Here is a 23,383-nt window from a genome sequence, read left to right as displayed (position 1 = left end):
TGACCATAAATAGACAAATTAAGCATATTCCATAAGGTGGGTTTTATGCCATACCTACATATCCTCGTCAATATGTTGTCACACTCTTTAATGAATCATTCAATTAAAGGCGCTGGCATTTCCTTAATTAAGTTTCTTCGCTTCTATAAACGTAAAAAGCAAGGATGGCGATTTTTCTTCACCGCACGGAAATTGAATCAATTCATGTCGCAGTTTGAAGAAAAATTGGGCGATTTCCCCACCATTGACTATTCAAATAATAATTGGATATTTTTTCTGCTTTAGTTTCTGGATTTCGACAATTTACCGGACACGAACTTCTCATGTCACGGCAAAGTGATCGGTGGATATTATGCGGATGTGGAGACCAATTGTCAGATGTTTCACGTTTGCACTAAAGGACAAGCTGGAGAAAACATGGACATTCGGTTTCTGTGCTTGAACGGCACCGTTTTCGACCAGGTGAGGCACTTTGAAACCCCCGGCTTTTCACCCTAAAAACTATCCAATTTTCCGATAGGAAACTCGCGTCTGTGAACGGATTGACGAGGTGGACTGCTCAAAATCCGAACAATTCTACAGCCTGAACTTGGAACTGTATCAACATTCTGGGCAAAATTCCGAAGGTATTTTCCCGGATATTCCAGGCGAATTGATTAACTGCTTTGGGCTTTCCAGATATCCCCGAAGTTTCCCAAGAGACTGAAGCTCCGACGAAATCGACCACCACATCGACCACAACCACAACGAAAAACCCGACAACTTCGCAATATTTCACCACTGCCAGACCAGTGGCGGCTACGGCTGCTTCCAACAGTCCCCAAGCAGTTTCCGGCCATCATTTTCCGGTGAACGCCCCGGATATCCGCTTCAACCCGGAAGAGATTAATATCAGTTTAAACCCCGGAGCTCCTCCGGATATACGGACGAAACATTTCCAACTTCCGCAAGGTTTTAGTGACGATAGTAGTGAAGTGAGTCACGGCGATGAACACGAACGCGAGCGCCTAAGCGCCTCCACATCTCCTAAATCCATTTACGCCATAGATAGTGATAGTGATAAGTTACCTCAGAATAGTGATTACCTCGAAGAGAACTTCCGAAGCACTGAGCGACAGCCGCAGTTTTTAATCCAAACCAACAGCTTCCGGCACAGTCAGAGCTTTCCGCCCAACTCCCATCAGTATCATCATCCACAGTTCCACTCGACCACGGTGAAGCATTCGGGAAACTTCCCCAGGCAGACCACCAGTCGCACGATTTATTTGCACTCACTAAAGCCTCCCCAGGTTCACCAGCATCACCACTACACCCACCATCCCAGGACGGAAAAAACCCCACAGCGAGTGCAAATCCCCATTCCCCTCCTACCAACCCTGCCACCTCTTACCTTTAGCTCCCCAGCTCCTTTCACTCTCCAGCATCACATCGACAGCAAGAGATACACAAAGGAGCACCAATCGCCTCCCAGGATCATAATCAGCGCCAGCGCCAGCGTGAGCGATGCCAGCGGGAGGAGGCTGAACTACTCGCTTGGCACAATCGGGGCGGCGCAGATTCTGGACACGCCCCCTTCGTCCTACGACGAATACAAGGACGGCGACGTGGGGCTGGATCCTTTCTATCACGACGTGCCCAAAATACAGGAAAGAAAGCGAAGGAAGCGCAGCACTGACGAGAATCCAATCAATCCGTTCGAAATAATCAAAAACGAAAAGGAGGCTGTCGAGGTGCTCAAGTTTCTCTACACCTGGTATCAGAGCCATCAGGCGACAGCCACTGTTCCTCCTCCAACCAGCCCGGTTTCTTCCGACCTGATCCAGACAATCAACAACGAACTGGCGCCCCGAATAGAAGAAATCGGTCTCAACCCAGAGAGCAGTGAGATTCACTCAACCAGCTCCAAAGAAGCCACAAGTACAGAGTCCATGAAACCCCACTACGGAGAACTTTTCAAGAAAGGAGGCAGGTTCAGCTTAGTAGGCGGATACAGAAACGAACCAGTTTTCAATGGGGAAAACCACAAGAAACTGGCAGAAAGAATGGACGTTGGCGACAAAACCCGGAACTCCGATATCATCGTCAAAGACTTCAAAGAGCTGCCGTTTAGCACGCACGATTACGTGGATGATAACTACGAAGGCGTGACTTACAGGCAAAGTGCGAACAGTCAGGAAGTCCAGCCCAAAAAAGACAAACCTTTAGACCTCAACCTACCCCAACTGGTAAAAAACACTCCAAACCACACCAATCCTGAGCGTGAATTCGAAGCAACCAAGGAACCTGGTAGGGAAGAAGTAGGGGACGCCCCTGAAACAACAGCTCCTTTCCCAGCGGGATTTGCAGACACTGAAGAAACCTCAACTGATCAAACCAGGCACTTTACAGATCGGAGTTCTGCAGACCTTCTGTACAAATACCTGCAACTGACCCCAGAAACCAGTTCAACATCACCAAAAGAACACCAGAATGTCACGGAAACCAGTGGAAAAGTGACCAAACACACAGAGATCAACGTGCTTTCAGAAACTCGAGAGGCTGAGCCAAATAAAGCAACATCCTCCACCAGTGTTTCACCTCCAAGACGTCAAGGAGGCAGAAGGAGAGGAGGAATCAAACAAAAACAACTCGATAGCTACCAAGCTGCTAGCTACAATGTCCCCAACTCCTCTGCTCAAAGAGAGGCGCAAAACTACATTTCAACTCCTCCAAATAAACCGTCTGCCCGAAGAGGGAGGAATAGAGGACGGTCTCGCTTTGCTACCAGCACATCAACCACTGAGCTTTCCCCAGCAGTTTCAACCAGCAGCTGGTTGATCCATTTTGAGGAAACATCCGCACTTCGCATGGAGGAAACAACCGTTGCTTCTGCGGTTGAAAACTCCACCACTGAGGCTCCGCTTCCGGAAGCTACAAATCCCATACTCCAAGAGCGCGAGGCAACCGTCGTTACTGAGGCCGCAACTTTTGTAACTCCCAGCTCAACGCAGGAGGCCACTGATTTTATTCCCTTCTCTAATACCATCACCACTGACTCCTCCACAGATCCTTTGAGCACTACAGAGGAAAATGCACGGGAGGCAGTTTCGGAATTGAACCCTCCAGCTCCGACGGCGTCTTATCTGATAGAGCTGCTGAAACATTTTGCTCAGAGCGATGATTCTGCCATTTACGCCCCCTTTACTACTGAGGCCCCCACTTCGTATGATCCTCTAACGGAGACTCTGATGAGTAGCTTGCCATCTTTCGTCACTCCCAAGCCTGAAAGGCGAAGAAGTCGCCATCGGCATTCTTCAAAGGTTAGCACGACTCAATTGCCCACGCTCAGAGACATTTCCAGGAAAAATTCGCCCTTGATTAGCAGCAAAAATGAATCCGAAAGCAAATCCAAAGCTGACTTGCTGGACAAGCTTTCGGCTATTGAAAAGCATTTGATTGAGGGAGATTTACCGACAACAATTGGGGCTCCTGTGGTGATCTCTGAAGAAACGCCCAGCACGGAAATGCCGGAAACAAGCACAGTTTTCCAGGAATTAGCTCAGTTCCATATTGATGCAAAGAACTACTATGATGATGTTTTTGTGGTTCCAGAATCAACCACCAGAAACTCTTCTGAGCCCCAAGAGGAGTTGAAGTTGACTGAAAGTACTACAGAAGCTGCTGCAACTGAAGGAATCAGCTCAGAACTAAACCCAGATGAAGCAACGACTAAAATGTATTTGGATTTAGGCGAACTCGCAACCACCCTCCTGCCTGATGTGGAAATCCAAAAGTCCATATCCCTGCCTGTATCGGTTCTGGATGTTCCCTACCCCATAAATGATGCCCACAGCATCAACGGTCTGTTTTCCAACGAGGAAACTTCAACTTCTACCAGTATTCCTTCTGAATGGCCTTCATCAACAACTACATTGCCTTTTGCTGTTACAACCGAAGTTTTGCCTGATCCTACTGAGTATCCGCCCTCTGACCCCCCAATGAGGCAAGTTCATGACAATTCCACTGAAATAATCTTCGTCAAAACCGACCAATCCTTGGATAATCCCAGGGCAGTAAATTCTAGTCACTTGTACCAAGTGGTGTTGGAAAGCAGCTCAGAACAGCCCAGCACCACTACAAGTGGGGAGCATTTCACGCAAAAATCTCGACCTTTACACAGAAGGCCTCACTCCCACTCGAAAACAGAGTATGGAAGGCACCGATTCAACACTGAGCTCTTGAGTAAAAACCCCAGCTTTACTGTTGCACCTCTTCATCGGAGCGTCTCCCCTACTAAACCTCGCGCACTGAAGAAGGTTCTTCTCCACACCACTCCGCTTTCTTCCAAAAGTCCCCGACCTCCCAAAGTGAGCAGTCGATATGTGTTTAATTGCTTCGGAAAGGAGACGAACCGATTCTACGCCGATCCTCGCGACTGTAGGCTGTTCCACTACTGCACCAACGGCTACAGCAAGAACCAACTATTAGACTTGAAATACGTATGTGATCAAAAGACTTTCTTTGATGAGGACAGAGTGATCTGCACCAAGGTGAAGCCGGCTAGGTGTGTGTAAATAGGGAAACGTCTGGTTGTGCACAGGCCCAGTGCAGATTCTGTCTGAAAGTGAATGAACTATTTGATTCTTTAACCCTCTTTTGTGTTTTTGTATAAATCGATTTTCTACTATTTTTTACCAGAACGACTAGACTAGCCTGCTAAGCAATGCTTTTAACTTTTGTAAAATTGTTATCAAATACTCATAGTTTAATATATTTAATAAAGAAACTTTGTTATAACTCTTCTCCTTCTTTTCCCTGCCAGTGTCGCTGTTAATTCCCGTTTGACTTAAATATTTGAAGTGTTCTGCATACTCTCAATGATTCAAATCTGGCTAGCATGGAGGCCAATCTGTTGGTTTAGCCACGAAAAAATGACTTTAGGTAGGGAGACGATCGATCTGTTGTTGGTAAATGAAATGCAAGTAAAATAAATCAACAACACTGAGGAAGAATAGGAAAACATGTGGAAAAGCTTGAAAAAGAAGCAAAATCCAATCCTCCAACTGCTAAACAGTATATTAAATAAATCCAAGCCGTGCAAAAAACTCAGAGCTCAATTTTGGAAATAGTTCTCAAGTAGAACGAACTACTATATGGCGAAGGAATCATCCAAATAATGTAAAGAGATAAATAGAAGTAGAAAAAGCGAGTCAATAAAAAACAGCATTTTATTCCTCAAAAAAATATGTACAACCTTACATCTTAAAATCATCATTTACTTTCTCACCTTCTAACACTGTGTCTCATTTAATTTTACATAATACTTAATCAATAAAACAGACTATAAATAACTTAGTTGGCTAACTTAGTTTTTCGACGACTTCTTGATCTCCGTGTCTATCTGATAGTCCGGCTCAGGACCAAGACTATCATAGTAGGCATAATCGTAGCTCACATCCTTCACCTTCTTCGGGCTGGGTTGAGGCTTCGCCTGCTGCACTGGCCTTTGAGTGACTTGGGTGCTTCTCGTCGAAGCTGGCTGGGTCGATTTGGGATAGTTCTGAGTCTCCCTCTGAGTGCTGTAGGTCCTGGACGGCTCATAGGGTTTCTGAGTGGTAGTGGTAGGCTGCTGCTTCTGAGCTCTGGCCAACTCGTTCCTGCTGCTTGCAATATTCTGGCTATGTGCAGTCTTCAGGAATTCTTCCTCATTTGCCCCACTGTTGTCGTACTTTGCATCATACGAACCATCATCGTACTGAGTCTCGTCATATCGGTTCGATCTGGGCACAGCAGTGGTGGAGGAGATCTTGGGAACAGTGGGAGTGTATGGGGTGAACGTTGTGGATCTTTGAGTGGTGCTGGGGTTGCTGAACTGCTGCTGAGCGAAATTGCTGGAGGCTTTCTGCGTCTGCTGGGCGATCTGAGTGTAGGCTTGCTGGGTTCTAGGCGCGAAAGTTGTAGGGAAGCCAGTGTTGGTAGCAGGCACACTAAAAGGCTTGGCTTTGGGCGAAAATGTTGTGGGTTTGTATGTCTCCGCCTTCTTAGGACTGGTGGACTTCTTATCGAAAGCTGTGCTATATTGAGAGTTGGCTAACGGAGTGGTTGTTCTGGAGTATTGAGGATTGTTCGAAGGGTAGTTCTCAGTTTGCTGCTTTGTGGCTTTCGGGCTGTTGAAGCTCACCGGAGCACTAGTGGATCGGGAAGCATAATTTTCCTGCTTGGCGACTTTAGGAACATCGTAATTAGCATCGAAAGTAGCGCTAGATGAAGGATAGTTCTGGGTCTGCTGCTTGGGAACCCTTGGGACATCGTAGTTGGTGTTGAAGCTCACTGGGGCATTTGTAGCTCTAGGCTGGGGATAGTTCTCAGTTGAGCTAGTGGAGAATTGGTGGTTGGCGCTGGATCTGAATGGAGCTGGAGTGCTGACGGTGTAACTTGGAGTCTGGTTGCTGACTCGTTGCCTCTGTCTGGATCTAAATGTAGCTGAGCTCTGCTCATTGTTAGGAGTAGAAGTCGCACGCTGCGTGGTCGGATTATAACTGCTTCCAGCAAAGTTGTTCGCAAACCCTGTAGGTCTTTGGGGGCGACGAGTCTGGAGCTGCTGCTGCTCCTGCTCTGGCTGCTTGGTTGTTTGCTGCTGCACGGGCCTGCGTTGCTGCTTCCTAACTATCTTCCTCTTCTGCTCAAAGTCCCTGTCCTGGTTTACATTGACGTTATCATCGTAGTCTTCATCAGTCTCTTTGCCATTGTTGCGGTTATTGAAGAAGTTAGACGAACTGGACGTCCTGAAGATATCCTTCTCAGCATTATTATTATTATTGTTGTTCAAAGGCCTCCTAGCCTGTGGCCTTTGATAGTCCTTCTGCTGGTTCACCACTTGACTTTGAGGCTCCCGGTTAATGCGCGCATCTCCAGTCTCGGCCCTTTGAAGAGCGAACGTTTCTTCATCTTCGCCGTATTTGTGTGCTTTGCTCTCGAATCCTGCAACAAAGAAAAACCATGTGAAAACCCAAGCGAAAGCATGTTAGTGCAGTCATTTAATTACACGTTTTGAGTGGTTCACAGTAAAAGAACAATGAGTTCGAATATGAAATAGTGCTGATGTAAGAAGAATGGCAGGGAAATTTTATGTAGGTTTTTTCACGTTCGACTTATGTTTAGTCATTTTGCAAGTGGTTTCCTTATTATTTTTTATTTACGTCCCCTAACTAAAACCTCAACGTTTTTGTTTCTATTTATCCTCACGAAATAATTGCAAAAAGTCTAAATTGTTTGTTAACGAATGGTATTCGGTATTGCGGTTTTAATGAAGTCTTCACAACTTAAAAACTCAAGTGTTCTCTATAAGTTGCCAAAATTTAAAGTTTCTGCTGGCAGCACATAAAAAATTATACATTTTTTACGCACAGAGCGCTTGAGTACAACCGCTCATTTTTCTACCAACTTTTACCATCCCTAAAAAATTCAGAATTTTGGGGGATTTGTAGAAAATTTTCAGAGTTTGCCGCTTCAGGCATTTTCTGTGAACTGCCAAAGTTTCAGTTTTTTAGCGGATGTAAATTAGAAAGGATTAATTTTTCAAACATGAAATGTATCTGGGGCAAAATGTTCATTTTGGGCCTAAATTGACTACGCCCATAGAAATCAGAATTTAGCGAGATGCGAATCAAAGCTTCGCAACTTTGAGACTAAAATATTTCTTGTCATGAGCAAAAATTCTAAGTTTCTCCCGGTTGCAAATCAGAGGTTGGAAAATTTTCAAGCGTACAGTGGCTCTGGGATAAAACACCCATTTTTAAACAAATTTTTATTAACACCGCAAAAATTAAGATTTAATGTTATAGTAATATAATTTTCAAAATCGGCAGATTCACGAGTGTTCTGTAAACTGCCAAAGTTTCAGTTTTCTTCCAGTAGTAAATCAGAAGATATGAATTTTTCAAAGATGGCGTGCATCTATCTATCTATCTATCAAATTCTGACCGAAATACCCTGTATTGATGGCGAAAATTTAAACTTTCTTTCAGTAGCCGATAAAAAGTTGGGAATTTTTCAAACGTAAAGTGCACTTGGCGAAAGACGCCCATTTTCAAACCCATATTTACCAAGTTATTTACCGCAAAAATCAGAATTAAGAGTGAATTGAATACAATTTTTACAATTCGCAGATTCACGTCCTGTCTGTAGGTTGTGAGAGTTTTAAGTTTTTAGCTAAGGCTAAATGAGGCTTTACGAATTTTTGAAACATAACAGGCACTTGGGGGGAAACGCCTATTTCACACCAACTTTTCAAGCCAGAAAAAGTCAGTACTTAGTGCGATTTAAATGAAAATATCACTCTTTCTACATAGATGCAAATGCTTCCTGTCGACTGCGACATTATCAAGCAGTTACTGATAGTAGATTAGAGGTTGGGCATTTTACAAGCATTGACTGCATTGGGGGGAAAACTTTCCTTTTTTGATCACCATTCACCAAGGCCGCAAAAATCAGAATTTTAAACGATTTGAATAAAATGTCCAGCAAACTTAGACTCAACCATCGTCTATATAAATTGCTAGCTTCAGCTGACTGCCTGCGTTCGACAAAAAATTAGGATTTTTTTAAACATAGAATGCACTCGGGATAGAACACCCCTTTCCAAAACACGATGTTTGTCTCTTTGCATCCTGTATTATACTGTATTTCTGGCTTCTGTAGTCACATTTTCCATGTTTATTTCCCCGAACGTGACGTTAATTAATTTAATCCCAGCTGAAAAATTAAACAAGTAGCAACCTCACTGATAGCCATTAATACAGTGAATAATAGAAAAACAGGAAACAAGTGTGTTACATGGGACGACCATGGCGGTGAGATATGGTTGATGATGATCCCGCATAATGTGAGATCGGCGATGAAAAAGTGAAAGCCGTGGGATGTTAAAGGTCGCGTTCTTACGGTACTACTTGGTTTATGAAAAATTGCAAGATAATCGTACGGGAAAATGTTAATGAGTTGATCACATAATCGCGCATAGCATACAGGTGTGTACAATCGAATGTGGATTCTAGCAATTAGACGGTTTAATGGATGTTTGCTTAATTTTGTGTACTTTTTGGAAATTTTGCTTGATTGCTCAAAACCACTATAATAGAGATACCTTTTTTGCAATTACCTGGCTTGGAAAACGAAGACATTTGGCAAATTCCGGTGAAATAACGCTCCTTAATCACTTTCAAAATAGAAAAGGAATGGGCAGGTCAGAAGTCATTAATCACCGAGCTTTATTAATGCTTTTCATCCAAATATGGAGTCTCCTAATGATGTCGATCATCGTTCAGTTAGTTATAAGTGAATTATTTGACAAATAAGCCAATTTGAATGCAGTAGAAGAAGTAGATGTGAACGGAAACTTAAGAAGGAATAAAAATCAGTCAAAAACTCCACAACAACGCAGCTGCTAACTTCGAATGAATAACAATCAAATAATTTTTTGTGTGCAAAAGTGCATTTGCATTCGTTTCTGGTGCTTTGCATATGATGCAACCGCATTGCGCGAAATACGTTAGTTCCCACGTTTTTCTTCATTCTTCGAAGAAGACCCGGTTTCTATGGTGTTACGTTAGTGCGCAAAACGATCGTTTATTAAGGTCATCTTACACTGCTGGCTAGATAATCTGACTTACTTAATCCATTATTTCAGTGCATGTGATTACACGGAAGATTTCCAACGAAAGTGAAGACTTAGCTTATTTTTTGAGTAGATTTAATGGAGATAACGACTATTTCAAGCAAATTGATGAAACGAAGTTAAATAGGTTTTTGAAAATTCAACACAAAACATAATGGTTTTAAACTGGAAGGTTTGATTGAAATTAATTTAACCAATCGCTTTGCAATCAAATTTTTGACGACTCAAAAATTTTACTTTTTGCCTTAAAATGCAACGAATTAAAGTTGCATATTCCAATTTTCATGTCAGTCAAGTTTCACTTTCAATAAGTCTTATTGCTTTCAGAAAGTTTCCAAAATTTAATCCAAAAGTCGAAATTTTTAACAAATTGAGCAAGTTTTGAACTGGCGTTCCGACCTTTTACTTCGATTTTATCAAAGTTATTTTAATTAGGAAAGTACGAACTGCGTGAAAACTCATATTTCAGGCCAACATTTTCCGAATTTGCAAAAAATTCAAATTTTGTGTGATTTGTATGAGATTTTCAGAATTTGAAGCTCCAAGTGCTTTCCACCGACCGATCAGAAGTTGCCAATTTTAAAAACATTACACTTTGTTAAAAACGCGTATTTTTAGGCCAACATTAACCCATTTACGCAAAAATCAGGATTTCCAACAATTTGAGTAAATTTGGCCATGCATTCAGATTTATATATTTCGTATAATTTTTGGAATGTTCAAGTCGCTACTTGTCCTTAGTTAGAAGTTACGAATGTTTCAAATATAGAGTGCACCCAAAATGCGCATTTTTACAGTAACATTTTCCAAATCCGTGAAAATCAGGAATTGCTGTGAATTACATCAAGCTTTCAGGGTTTTGAGATTCGAGTATTTGCCATGGACTGTGAAAGATTCGAGTTTCTGCCTACTGTAGATCATAAGTTAGAAATTTTTGAAACATTATGTAAAATTGGTTGAAAACGCGATTTTTAGATCAATATTAACTAAGTCCGAGAAAATTAGAATTTGGACCGTTTCAATAAGTATTGCAGCATGTTGAGACTTAACTATTTCCTTGTATTTTCTGCAAGGCTCAAGTTGCTGCCTGCGCTACGTTAGAAGATAGTAATATTTTAAACATAGGCTGCACTTGGGTGAAAATACGCATTTTTCGACCAATATTTACCAAGCTCGCAAAAATCAAAATGTGATATGATTTATATTAAAATTTCAGAGTTTCCGGATTCTAGTGCAAATTTTCTGTCAGCCATGAGCGTTTCAAGTTTCTGTTTAATTTGGATTAGGAGTTACAAATTTTTCAACGGAAGAGTGCTCGTGGGTAGAAACGCCCATTTCTGAGCCGACTCTTTCTGGCGGTCTAAGCAAAATTTTTATAAAGTCAACATGTTATGAAAGCTTAAAGTTGCTAGTGGTTCCAGATTATAAGATATAGATTTTCCGCAAGTAGAGTAGGTGGAAACGCACATTTTGAAAATAATTTGTTAATTTCAAAATCAACTTAAAAATCAGAATTGTGTACAATTTGAGGAAAATTTTGAGAGCTTGCAGGTCCAAGACTTTTTTGTCTACGGTGTAAGCTTGTAACTGCCTTGGAATAGAAGTTATGAACTATTCAAACCCAGCGTGCACTTTGATGGAGAAGTTCATTTTTCGATCAAGACTCAGTCCGCAAAAAGCCCAAAATTAGTTTGATTCAAACAAAATTTTAATAGTTTCAAGATTCGAGGGGCTGCTGCAAACTGTGAGAAATTCAAGCTTTTATTGACTCAAAATTGAAAATACTTCCATGAATTGAAAATTTATTGTAGTTGAAGTCCATTCTGTGGATTCTTAAAGTTTCGAAATTTGCGCTCCCTCGAAAAGAAGTGAAAAAACTTTAAAACACAGTTGGGTGAAAATGTTCATTTTTAAACTAACATTTGCGAAGCCCGCAAACTTCAGGATAGAACGACTTAAAAAAAAGTGTCTTATGAAGATAAGTTGAGCAATAAAATCAGAGCTTTTGTGAACGAGATAATGAATCTAACAATTAAGCAAATATTTCTAAAACCAAAAATCGAGATTCAACAAAAAGTGATTTAAAACAAGACGTAGAAAATAAATCAAATGCATTACCTGATCCAACGCGATACAAATCAAAGTTGTCACTGGAATAGTATAAGGTGGTGGCATCACAATCTACATCCTCCCAATCAGCGCAAATCTGATGATCCTGATCGAAAGCCGTTCCATTTGGACAAAGGAAGCGGAAATCTTGCACCTGGAACAATCAAGTATGGTAACCTGCTCTGTAATGGAAAAATCTGGTCAATTTACCCCGATTCCTGCGACTTTAACGCAAACATGGAACATCTGGCATTGGGCATCCGGGTCCGCATAATAACCGCCCAAGATTTTCTCCCTGCAGCTAAACTGGGTCTCTGGCATGTCCTCCAAGCTGTACGTGGGGAAAGGCTCATGGTTCAGGAAAACTCCTTCGCAAGACCATCTTGCCAGAATCCCTATTAATTAATCATAATTGATAATCATATCAAAGACATCGTGCTAACGATCCTAAATTGTACCTGGCTCTAAGTACAAAGCAACTGGTATTGTTTCAGGTTCTTTGTTCAACCGGCCAGGTTCTTCCATGGTCAAACGTATTATACAGATAATGGTTCTTAATTAGGATCAGCTTACTGCTAACGTTACGCAAGTTTAATTAAATTAATTATTACGATAATGCACAATTTCTCAACTGGCTTTGCTCAGTTAATGCCATTGATAATTGCGCGGCGAGTTAGCTAGAAGTGACTTTTTTGAGAAAGACTCAAGTGAGTATTCATGCATAATCCGCACAGCTTCCCATTGGCAAATTAATTGAATTCAATTAACATAAAATCATCTTTAGCAGATGCTATCGCATTCCAAACTGCGTCATCTCTAAAGGATGATTTCTCGATTGCATAATGCGAATTATTCCACACTCCATCGGTGTCACTATTTCTTCATTCCATTACATCACGGTCCATCTGCAGATTCTCGCACGATTAGCAGGTTTTAGAGGCGAGAACGTACGATTTTATGGGCGAATTCCCCAGGATTTGATTGGAAATGTGGCAATAATCAATAAAGTTAATTAATTTGCAAACCAAAGCAACAGGCAAAGGTTAGGCCATTTGTGTTTTGTAATTATAGGTGAAGAGCCAAAGAAAAGACAATTGAAGTTTTTAGAATATTGCAAATGGAAAATCGCTCAAATTTGAAAATTCTCACTTTTCGTTTGCTACTGAAAATTGCCCTTTTGTCGCGCCACAAAATATTAAAAAAATAAACATTTACTGACTTATGATGGATTCTTTAAGGCAACTGAAGTGAATCGGGCAATTTTGGAAAATTTTCCGGTTCCTGGGCTCGAAACAATACGATTGCCTCACTTTAATGGCCTGCATTTTCAAGAAAAAATCACACAGTGCACAGAAATATATTTGTATTTTTCCTTGTAAGACCATTTTCCAACTGTCCCCTATTTAAAACACACAGAAATTTAAATCTTTGAAATACGTTTAAATCAATTAAAAAATTCCAAACCCTTAGTGACACTTTTTTTTTAATTGTGAAAAAAGTCAAGTAAAACCTGGAAAATGCAGTCCAAAAATCACTGAGCAAAACACTGAAGAAACACAGACAATCTTCACATTAAGGGTAGGAAAAACCGGGGCCACTGCTACTCACCTAGAAGCAACAAAACAGTAACGGACTGCATTTCGGTTCGTCATCGACTGGTGAAGAACGAAGACTAATGTTGAAGATGCATCCCGTGAAGATGGTAGTGAAAGGAAATCGACCGCGTCCTCCTGGTGCCCGAGTAGGGGGTCGCAAGGATCTTCTTCTGCTTCGAATCGGTCACGACTCGAGAAGGATACACTTTTTTCAGACGGTTTTGGTTTGCGCTCGAAAACCCTAGCAGGAACTTGAACAGCAGGACGATTTTCGTTCATCTTTTAATTTGGCAGAAGGTTAATAAGTGGGTTCCACACTTTACAGGTTTTTTATGTAGTTTACAGGCGTCAAACCAAGGACTGAAGATTTGAAGTATTCTCTCATCACTCACAGCTGGGAAAATGATGATTTGATTTTAAATATCACTAAAAACAATGAAATTCTTGTCATTTTTACACAAGGAAAAGTTCCTGAATAGGCGGCAGCTCGTTAAATATAGTTTGCCCTCGTATGTGAGATGTAGTGGACCAGATGATCAGTGTATAATCAACTGATTGTTTGCATTTGATGAATAAATCAATTTCTTCCTGATTTTGCATATTTGGAAAACTTGCCCCAACAAATCCTTTACTATTGAGCTCAACAGCAATTTTTTAGACCCTTTTTGATGCATCCTTTTTAACGTCGTTTGCAAATGAAAAACCAAAGACTAACGTTTCAAAGTGGCTTCCTTTCCTTACAAACTACCTAAAAACAATTAAAAATTGTTTCAGGGATTCAGTGCAACTTCACTGAAATTCTAGTAAAATTGCTGTGCGTTTTGCATCAAATAGATTGAATTTTATTAATAACTCCGTTCTTCCTGATTTTGTATGTTTGAAAAAGCCTGCTCCTACAAAGTCATTTACTGTGATTTATTTATTTAGACTCTAGAGGTTTTCTGTGGCACATTAATGTCGTTTACAGGCGAAAAACCAAGGACTGAAAATTCGAAGCAGCATTATTTCATTCAAAAACTAGCTAACAACCATTAAACGTTGTTTTAGAAAAAACAATAAATTCCTGCGTGCTTTACATGAAGCACACTTCTTGGATTGGTCACAACTCCAAATAAAATCTATTCCTGGGTTTCAGTCATTTATTGTCTTTATTTATTAATCAAAATACGTTTCGGTGTATTTTTCCACCATCATCAGTATTTTGATTAATAAATAGAGACAATAAATGACTGAAACCCAGGAATAGAATTTATTTGGAATTGAAACACAGTCAGGAAAGTATATACAAATTGGTCACAACATAAGGTCTGGCCAGAGGTGGCGCTTTATTAATTTAAGTCCCCCTCGTATATAAAATGTAGTGGACCAACTCAGTAGTCACTTTGACGCAGGGGGTCAGAGCAGAGAATAATGGACTGAGCGATTGCAAATGAATAAACTTTTGATATTTTACTATTCAAAACATGCTTCCATGTTTTGTTTACTAGAAAAAAATGCTTCGTGAGCAAAATAATTTGCTTTGTGTACGCGGAACATTAATGTTCGTAGTTCAAAAAGAATAGAATGTTGTCACCTCGTTTGCAAAGCCAAGAATAGCAAACGACCAGGAATATGCAAGCAAACAGTATGCAAATATTGGGAATCTATTTCCGTCTGATGATTAAAGCCGCAAAAAGGCAAAGGTCGAAGAACCAAAGCCTTGATATTGCAAGAAGATTCACAACCAAATAATTGCGGATAGAAATTCGAGCACTTTCAGTAGCCGACGATCCCAAGGAGTGTCACTTTTCAATTCCACACTCGAATGTGCGCTTGCAAAACAACTTTTACTATTTCGCCCAACTAATGCTTATTAAATAAATATTTTTTGGGGGTTTGTTAGCAATTTTTAGCATTGAAGAACTAGCATGTGAGAACCGTATTTAAATTGCTTGCTAACAGATCTTCAGCGATATTCAATGTGATCCCCAAGCACGTTCTCACGTTCATTTTCATTGACCTTTTTAGCCTGACGGATTCCAAGATGGTTCCATGGGATGTTCGAACCATGGAATACGTAAGAGTGCTTGATGATGAACTTTTGCCTATGCAACAACGATCGTATGCCGACTAGTCGCGCAATAAAAGTTCTTCTTAATCTTGATAAATTTTCCTTATTTGATATTTGAAAATCACGACCCCCCTAACTAACCGCGTATGTTTCAATCATCGACCTGTTTAAGCTTAAAGACCCATTGTGGAGCTTTAATTTGGCTTCATATTGCTTGTGCTTAATCTTGTTCATATTAAGCTGTGACTGCCCTCAGCAGGTGTCTTCAGCTTAACATGTCAGAGCCAATGGAATTAAGCACTGCCAAATCAATCAGCTTTCTACCTGCGGGTATTTACCATTTTTTAACCGACAGGTTCTTGGAATGGATTAGCTTTAATCCATCATAATGTTTTCGTGTGTTTTTTACTTTGAAGAGTGTTTATTTCGAATCTGCAGGGTAAATGGTTATGCAACAAATTGGTCGCATTCTTCGCCTCTTTGCGAAAAAAACTTCAAAAATGGAGTGTGTTTTTTTTTGAGGTCAATCTTTTGCTTCCGACCGAACAAGCTGCTCGATGTGCATATTTAATGTGTTTGAGTGTAAATGAAGGAATATTTTGTCAGTTAAAAACGCCTCAAATTGAACCAAAAATGTCGCTTTTTTCGCATATAAATGTTCTGACGTGTTTTCCATTGAGCGCTCTGAATTTCTCGATCTTTTGTGAAAAAACTTTGCAGAATTTATGAAATTTTTGATCAAAAATCGAAATTCCACATGCGTGTTTTTTGAGCTCAATTAATTGTTTCCGACCAAAAAAGTTCTCCAGTATGCACACATAAGGCGTTTGCGTCTGTAATAAGAAATATACTGTAGGTTAAATATAAGACTCAAAAAAAATACAAATAAAGATTTTTCAGCGTCCAGAAATTCAAATATAGGGATAATTTTTCGTGGCTTTTACGAACCAATTATTTTTGGAATCATGAAACAGTTACTGCTTTCGACAGGATAAAATGAAATACTCGGTTGGTTCGGCTCTGAAGAACTTATAGTGTTTTTCATAACATTTCTTGCGATGAACATTCTGTATTATTTTATTCAAGCAGTGTAAATCGTTCAAACTGAGATTTTCCAACGAAAGTCAAAAGTTTAAGACCGCTTTAAAGCGGCTGAAAATCGGTCAATATATTCAATTAATTTGCTCTTTAAGTGTTTTTCAATAACATTTTTGATAATAACTGAAATTTTTTGATTCTTTAACTGCTTCGCAAAAATCACCATTAGCCATTCAAGACCAATCGCATTTCATAAAAGCTTCTAACCACATTAAATTGTGTGCGAAAGCATGCCGGCCATGAGCATTGTTTTGCAAAAAAAATATCACCGGTCTTGGACACATTGTCCTGCTGTTTAACATTACGAAACGCTGATGAATGGACGCGAAGCATCACGATGATAAATTCGCCGAATATAAATGTTAAAACTATTACTGCGTTTTCAGTTTTCTTGCAACTATCTTTACGAGATCGGAAAGGTGAAGGCTTTTGAGTAGCTGGGCACAGTTATTAACAATAAAATTGCGCTAAAATTGCCTATTAATTGCTGGATATGGCAGATTTTTCTAGTTTTTTCAATGCGATATCCTTCCTTGTTTGGTCCAATTGAGAGACAGAATCTGTGGAATTTTAAGTGGCCATTTTTTCCTCTTGAATTACTCATAAAATCACTAATTAACTTAAAGCTATTTCTTATTAAAAAAAACGAAGATTGGCAAAGATCGTGAGAAGATTGCATGTTTCCCAACCCGGCTGCCTTACATTATTTACTAAAGAAGTAATTTCAAATAGTTCCGACCTTCGGCTGGTCTTCTAAGGTGAAACCGATTCGGTTTGGCCGAAATAGCTTCGCAGTCCATCATTATCGGATATATTTTCGAATTATTCAAACAACTTAATTGGCGGCATTTTAACAGAATTAATTGAGGATTTGATTTGATTTGCCAATCAATAACCTTCGTTCTATTACAAATGTGTTTAGTTAAAACTACAACATTTTGATGCCAAAGAAAACCCATCTGTACCAGTCTGTACATACAAACATTGCGTCCCGGAAGCAACGTCTAAATTCATTTAAGGTCAGTTTATTTCTGGCAAATAAAATTTTTATTTTCGCGTTGCAGTTGGGGAAGAACCAAATGCTCACCTTATAGATATTCTTTTTACTAAAGACTTTTCTTTGTGATTTTTTTTTGCAGAAATTACACCGTCACCCTCCTAACACTAGTTGCTCTCAGTTAGAAGTTTTTTGAAGAGTTTTTCTCAGTTAGAGAAGTTTAAATGTTTATTAGAGAGCTTCCAGTTGCGTATAAATGTTAATTTTTAGACCAAAAAATCAGCTTTGAAATCTTTTAAAGCTTTTAAACAGTTTAAGACTCAGATTCAGGTCGCTACTTGCCCTGGATTAGAAGTTAGGAGTTTTTGTTGGACAGCCTCTAGTTGCCTGAAACTTTCATTTTCAGACCAAAAGTTGCAAAGATTGCAAAAATCAGCATCTTATGAAAAGTAAAATTAATTTTGACGAGTTTTAGTCTCAAGTGGCTGCTTTAGACTCAATTTCATATCGCTACTTGGTCTGAGATAAAAATCAAAAGTTTTTATTTGAGAGCGTCCAGTTGCTTAAAAACGTTCATTTTAGACCAAAATGAAGGGAGCAGAAATCAGCTTTTGTCGTGATTGAAGTGAAATTTTGAGTAGTTTTAGACTCAACTGTGTTCTTTAGACCGTAAAAATGTCAGGTCGCTACTCACCGGATTAAAACTTAGGAATTTTTATTAAAGAGGTTTCGGTTGAGTGCAAACTTTTATTTTGAGACCAATATTTGGAAAGGTTGCGAAAATCAGCATCTCATGCGAAGCAAATGGGATTTTGAGGAGTTTTAGACTCAACATGTCCTCATCAGACTGTAAAAATTTCAAATTGCTACTTGCTGTGAACTAGAAGTTAGGAATTTTTAATGGAGAGCCTCCAGTTGCGTAAAAATATCCAATTTAGACCAATATTTGCAAAAGGAAGAAAAATCAGTTTTGTCGTGATTCTAATGAAATTTTTAGGCAGTTTAGACCCCATAGTGCTTTTTAGATTGTAAAATTTTCAAGTCGCTACGTACTGCAGATTAGAAGTTACGAATTTTTATTAAAGAGGTTTCAGTTGCAAAACTTTCATTTTGAAACCAACATTCGCAACGGTAGCAAAAATCAGCGTTTCATGCAAAGTAAAAAAAATTGAGGAGTTTTAAATAAAAAAATCACTTGTCTGCTTTAGACTGTAAAAAGTTCAGGTTGCTACTGAACTTCTTCTGAGGAAGTTCACTGAATTTTAATAAATGTAGACATTTCTTGTGGGACTTATTGTATAACTGCTAGGCTTAATGAGCATCCACCAACTTCCAATAACTCTTGTGGCCAAATCGAAGATCTCCATGATGATTAGCATATTTACCTAATTGGAAACGTTGGAAAGGCAATTAAAATATAATCAGAAATTGGCCTGGTTCCACTGACGTAACGTCGTCATCAAACAGTAATTTCAAGTAACAACATAACGAAGAAGCGACTCTTCTGGTAGAAAGTAGCGAAATGGTGAGAGATTTTTCAACAAAACATAATATTGAAATTGCTGTGATGTAACATCATTTTTCAAGGAGATTTGTTCGGTCATTGCATTGAAACTGGGTGGCTCAAAGACGTCACGGCAATTCAATCATTCTTCTTTTGGGCCAAACGAAAGTAATTTTTACGGCAAACTAAATTCCTGTTTGGACAGTGTGCAGCTCATAAACGATCCCTGTTGAAATGCTCGTTAAAATGGCATGCACATGCACTACAAATAATGCAATTGAATGATGCAATGCGAGGATTTTTGCATTTTTAAACACCTTTTATGGTTCATTGAAATCGACAGCACGTCCGCAACATCAGTTGGCGAATAGTGTACAGAAGTTGTTGAAAATCTAGGTCGAAACGATTTGATCTCGTTTTGATTATTGCACACATCTTGTCCGACCATAGGGAGAGATTCTTCTGTTTATGACCGATCGAGTGGCGTTAATTATGCGCCAATCAATGGAATGTGTTCGTGAAACTGGAGCAAAGAAAAAACTGCTCTTTTACATCATCACTAACGTTTCGCTAGCACGCATAGTTGACATTATCAGATACTGATCGTTGAGGGATGATGAAACTGAATGACGCAGAACCTACTCAAGCTAGAAAGATGATAGTTGAAGGCGGCAGAATATGAAGAGAAAAATTAAGGAAGCAGCCTCTGCGGTCTCCAGCTTCCCCCCAGAAGCAACAGTTCAGAATTGGCTATAAAACAACAATTAATGTAGGTAATCGAATATTGTCGGCTGGAATGCGAACATCCATTTGAAGATGGGAGCCATGTGGGCCAGCGAAACGTCGGGACCAAAGACTTCGTCCTACTAACCCGAAAATCATCGATTAGTTGAAACAAGATGAACTAGCTAATAGACTTATGTCCATCCATTGAGTCCAAATGAAAATAACTAATAAATGGGATTAAGACGGGAATTGTTGCGCCTTCTTTAACTATCCGCAAAGCCACTTTTATTGCTTGCCATTATTTGAAATTTCGGTTCTTAATCCGCAAAGATTGTAAAGATTATGGACTATTCATTTTCTCAATTCATTGGTCAGAAACAGTAAATGACCAGGATGCTTTTGGTGGTGTTTTTTGCTATTGTTGCTGTGTGCTCTTGCGAATATGGTAAGTGGCTTTTACGCTAAATTTCTGGTGAAACTTTGCTTACCAGAAGACGGTAAGAACAACGTTTCTTGCCGTCTAGGTCTAAGTAACTGAATAACTTTTCTTAAATCAAGAAATTGAACACGTAGTGAAGTCAAAGTTTTTCTTGACTATGAGCCTCGAAAGATCGGGACAAATATAATATTTTGAAGCTCTGCATGCGCTTTTCTATAGCGGTTTTTTATCAAATTTTGTCCAAAATACTCCGATCTTCCCTACAAGAAGGCCAAGAAGATATACCCTAAATACAAAAAACTAAGCACACTGTGCTTTTTTAATGCTCAAAGCATCACCTTCTACATACAAACAGGGGCGGATCCAGCTTTAATGTAGAAAAAATACAGTCTTCTGTTGTTTATGAACTTAGAAAAACGATCGTCGTTTTGTGCAAGGGTGGCGCAAGATTATTGCAAAATTTCATGTTTTTCGTCCCGTTTTGCATGTTTCTCGGAAGCGAAATGAGCAAGAACGCTCATTTTTACATCATTCCAGAGATATCTAAATTATTCGAAGTTTCTCATGACCCATTCGAGCCACACAATTCGTTTTGGCATCGTTGGATAGAGTATTGATAAGTCCATTCAGTCGTAACAACGTGAGTGAGCAAATTCGAGTAGTTTTGACCCAGAAAGCTAAATTTGAATATCAGACACTTAGGTGCAAGATTATGCCAAAATTTCATGTTTTCCGTCCCGTTTTTGCTCATTTCTCGTAGGCAAAATGAGCAAGAACGCTCATTTGTACATCATTCTAGAGAGAAATAAATGGCCCTTTTAGAACGTGAACCATCGATAAGCAAATGTTGGCAGTTTTCACAAAAAATGCTTGAATTCAAGAAGTTTTATTTTAGCGTGTTTTTTTTTTGAGTTGCAAAATCCAGTTGAGCATGACGCAGCTTTTTTCGAAGTTTCTCAAGAACCATTTGAGCCACAGAATTCGTTTTGGAATCGTTGAATAGAGAATTGAAAACTCGATTCAGTCTGTGACAACGTGAGTGAGGAAATTCGAGTAGTTTTGACCCAGAAAGTGAAATTTAAATATCAGACACTTAGGTGCAAGATTATGCCAAAATTTCATGTTTTCCGTCCCGTTTTTGCTCATTTCTCGGAGGCAAAATGAGCGAGAACGCTCATTTGTACACCATTCCAGACAGAAATAAATGCCCTTTTCAGAAAGTGAACCACGGATGGGGAAATGTTGGCAGTTTTCTCAAAAAATGCTTGAATTCAAGAAGTTTTAGATTTTGCGTGGTTTTCTTTGAGTTGCAAAATCCACTTGCACATGACGCTGGTTTTTTAGAAGTTTCCCAAGAACCATTCGAGCCACAGAATTCGTTTTGGCATCGTTGGATAGGGAATTGAAAAGTCGATTCAGTCGTTACAACGTGAGTGAGGAAATTCGAGTAGTTTTGACCCAGAAAGTGAAATTTGAATATCACACACTTAAGTGCAAGATTATGCCAAAATTTAATGTTTTCCGTCCCGTTTTTGCTTATATCTCGGAGGCAAAATGAGCAAGAAATCTCATTTGTACATCATTCTAGAGATAAATAAATGGCTTTTTTAAAAAGTGAACCATGAATGGGGAAATGTTGGCAGTTTTCTCAAAAAATGCTTGAATTCAAGAAGTTTTAGATGTGCGTGGTTTTCTTTGAGTTGCAAAATCCACTTGAACATGACGCTGCTTTTTTCGAGGTTTCTCAAGAACTATTTGAGCCACATAATTCGCTTTGGCATCGTTGGATAGATAATTAAATGGGGGGATCACGACCCCCCCCTGGATCCGCCCTTGCATACAAACTTCTTCACTTTAAGCAGCTTTTTTCAACCATCTTAATTTTTCAGTTTTGATCGAAAAAACAGAAGATTTTTTGGAACCGGAAGATTTTATTTCAAGTCAAGTTTTTAACAAGTAGTTTTATCAAAGATTCTTCGTAACCATGAGGCACCAAATCTCAGGACTTTGCTTCCGCTTTTCTATCGCGGTTTTTCATCACATTTCGTCCAAAATACCCTGATTTTCTCTACAAAAAAAACAAGAAAATTGCAATCGAGATGCACTTTGAAACAATACCTTAGAAGGAACCAAACAATTTGCTGAATAACTCAGGATGTGAATGTTTGGAAATGGGCGTCCGATCAAAAAAATATTGACAACCTAAGAACCTAAGCACACTGTGCTTCTTCAATACTCAAAGCATCGAATTAAGCCCTGCATGCAGGCTTTCAATACTGCAGTCAGCTTCTTCAAGCATCTTCTTTTTTTCAGTTCTTATCGATAAAAGAGAAGATCTTTTGGAACCGGAACCTCTGGTTCCGTTGCCCGATGGTCGCATTGTGGGCGGCTGGCCTGTGAATATCACCAGCCACCCTTACCAGGCGTCTTTCCACAATTGGCACCGCCACAGTTGTGGAGCTGTTCTTATAGCGCCCGATTGGATTGTTACTGCTGCTCATTGCGTGTCCGCGTAAGCTGTTTTTCACCACATGATTCTGGTGCTTAATTTTGCATTGGTTCTAGAGGGCCACATCGCTACAGCTTCCGACTGGGTTCCCACCTGTGGGCCTCTGGAGGAACCGTTTTGATGGCAACCCATCTTCTCAGGCATGCGCAGTACAATGCGACCACCATTGACTACGATATTGCTTTGGTGAGACTGAGCATGGCTCAAAGTGCTGTTGAAGACATTATCGGTTATGCCCAATTGCCGCCCGAAGGGTGGCACCCAACTGCAGGTTCAATTGCATTTTATGTTCAATTGCTCCACACTTAGTGAGCGCTTCATGGGTTTCAGGAAGCTTAGCTACAGTCGCTGGATGGGGAACGCCGTTCGCTGGCGGTTCATTGATGGACGAACTACAGGAAGTTACGGTTCCTATCGTAAACAACGAATCCTGCCAAGAGTTCTACAGTGAGTTCCAGAACGGTTTTTGCTGAATTGGGAACGAAAATGGGAGTTTTTTCAGGCGATTTGTCCAACAGAACTGGCATATTCATCACGGACAGGATGGTTTGCGCAGGATTTACCGAAGGAGGACAGGACGCATGCAGTGGGGACTCTGGGGGGCCACTCATGGTGGACGGGTACTTAACGGGGATCGTTTCTTGGGGAAATGGGTGTGCGCGAGCTGGTTTTCCAGGAGTGTACGCCAGTGTCCCACATTTCGT

General features: G+C 39.9%; 3 protein-coding genes across 5 annotated transcripts in view; 2 read left to right on the top strand and 1 right to left on the bottom strand.

Moving 5' to 3' along the window:
• The window catches only part of LOC109545395, a 54,205-nt gene extending 49,446 nt beyond the window's left edge, over positions 1 to 4,759 (top strand). For all 3 annotated transcript variants that reach the window (XM_019916061.2, XM_048666707.1, XM_048666708.1), the window contains 3 exons: positions 286 to 462; positions 521 to 626; positions 679 to 4,759. In XM_019916061.2, coding sequence (XP_019771620.2) covers positions 286 to 462; positions 521 to 626; positions 679 to 4,553 — 4,158 coding nt within the window. In that variant the 3' untranslated portion in view covers positions 4,554 to 4,759. The remainder of the gene's footprint in view (positions 1 to 285; positions 463 to 520; positions 627 to 678) is intronic.
• A 430-nt stretch (positions 4,760 to 5,189) lies between these two features.
• Positions 5,190 to 13,475, bottom strand: LOC109545574 (myb-like protein AA). The gene is made up of 4 exons (XM_019916346.2): positions 13,370 to 13,475; positions 11,972 to 12,156; positions 11,771 to 11,915; positions 5,190 to 6,960 (listed from the first exon to the last, which is right to left on the bottom strand). The coding sequence occupies exons 1-4, from the start codon at positions 13,398 to 13,400 to the stop codon at positions 5,345 to 5,347; spliced, it is 1,977 nt and encodes a 658-aa protein (XP_019771905.2). The 5' UTR covers positions 13,401 to 13,475; the 3' UTR covers positions 5,190 to 5,344.
• A 6,597-nt stretch (positions 13,476 to 20,072) lies between these two features.
• Positions 20,073 to 23,383, top strand: part of LOC109545570 (trypsin-1) — a 3,561-nt gene continuing 250 nt past the window's right edge. The window contains exons 1-5 of the mRNA XM_019916340.2: positions 20,073 to 20,176; positions 22,484 to 22,682; positions 22,736 to 22,950; positions 23,010 to 23,126; positions 23,182 to 23,381. Coding sequence (XP_019771899.2) covers positions 20,116 to 20,176; positions 22,484 to 22,682; positions 22,736 to 22,950; positions 23,010 to 23,126; positions 23,182 to 23,381 — 792 coding nt within the window. The 5' untranslated portion in view covers positions 20,073 to 20,115. The remainder of the gene's footprint in view (positions 20,177 to 22,483; positions 22,683 to 22,735; positions 22,951 to 23,009; positions 23,127 to 23,181; positions 23,382 to 23,383) is intronic.

The sequence above is a fragment of the Dendroctonus ponderosae genome, unplaced genomic scaffold (genome assembly GCF_020466585.1).
Source record: "Dendroctonus ponderosae isolate FM_Combo_2020 unplaced genomic scaffold, Dpon_F_20191213v2 Dpon_F_20191213_5, whole genome shotgun sequence".
In the NCBI taxonomy this organism is placed as follows: domain Eukaryota; kingdom Metazoa; phylum Arthropoda; class Insecta; order Coleoptera; family Curculionidae; genus Dendroctonus; species Dendroctonus ponderosae.
The sequence above is the reverse complement of the archived record's forward strand: the minus strand, read 5'-3'. Positions and strand labels throughout refer to the sequence as shown.

Coding starts and splice junctions, on each gene's coding strand:
- LOC109545574 (XM_019916346.2), bottom strand. CDS start 13,400: ATGCAGTCCGTTACTGTTTTGTTGCTTCTAG. Junction 12,157..13,369: donor TACTGTTTTGTTGCTTCTAG/GTGAGTAGCAGT, acceptor ATTAATTAATAG/GGATTCTGGCAAGATGGTCT. Junction 11,916..11,971: donor TTAAAGTCGCAGGAATCGGG/GTAAATTGACCA, acceptor TGATTGTTCCAG/GTGCAAGATTTCCGCTTCCT.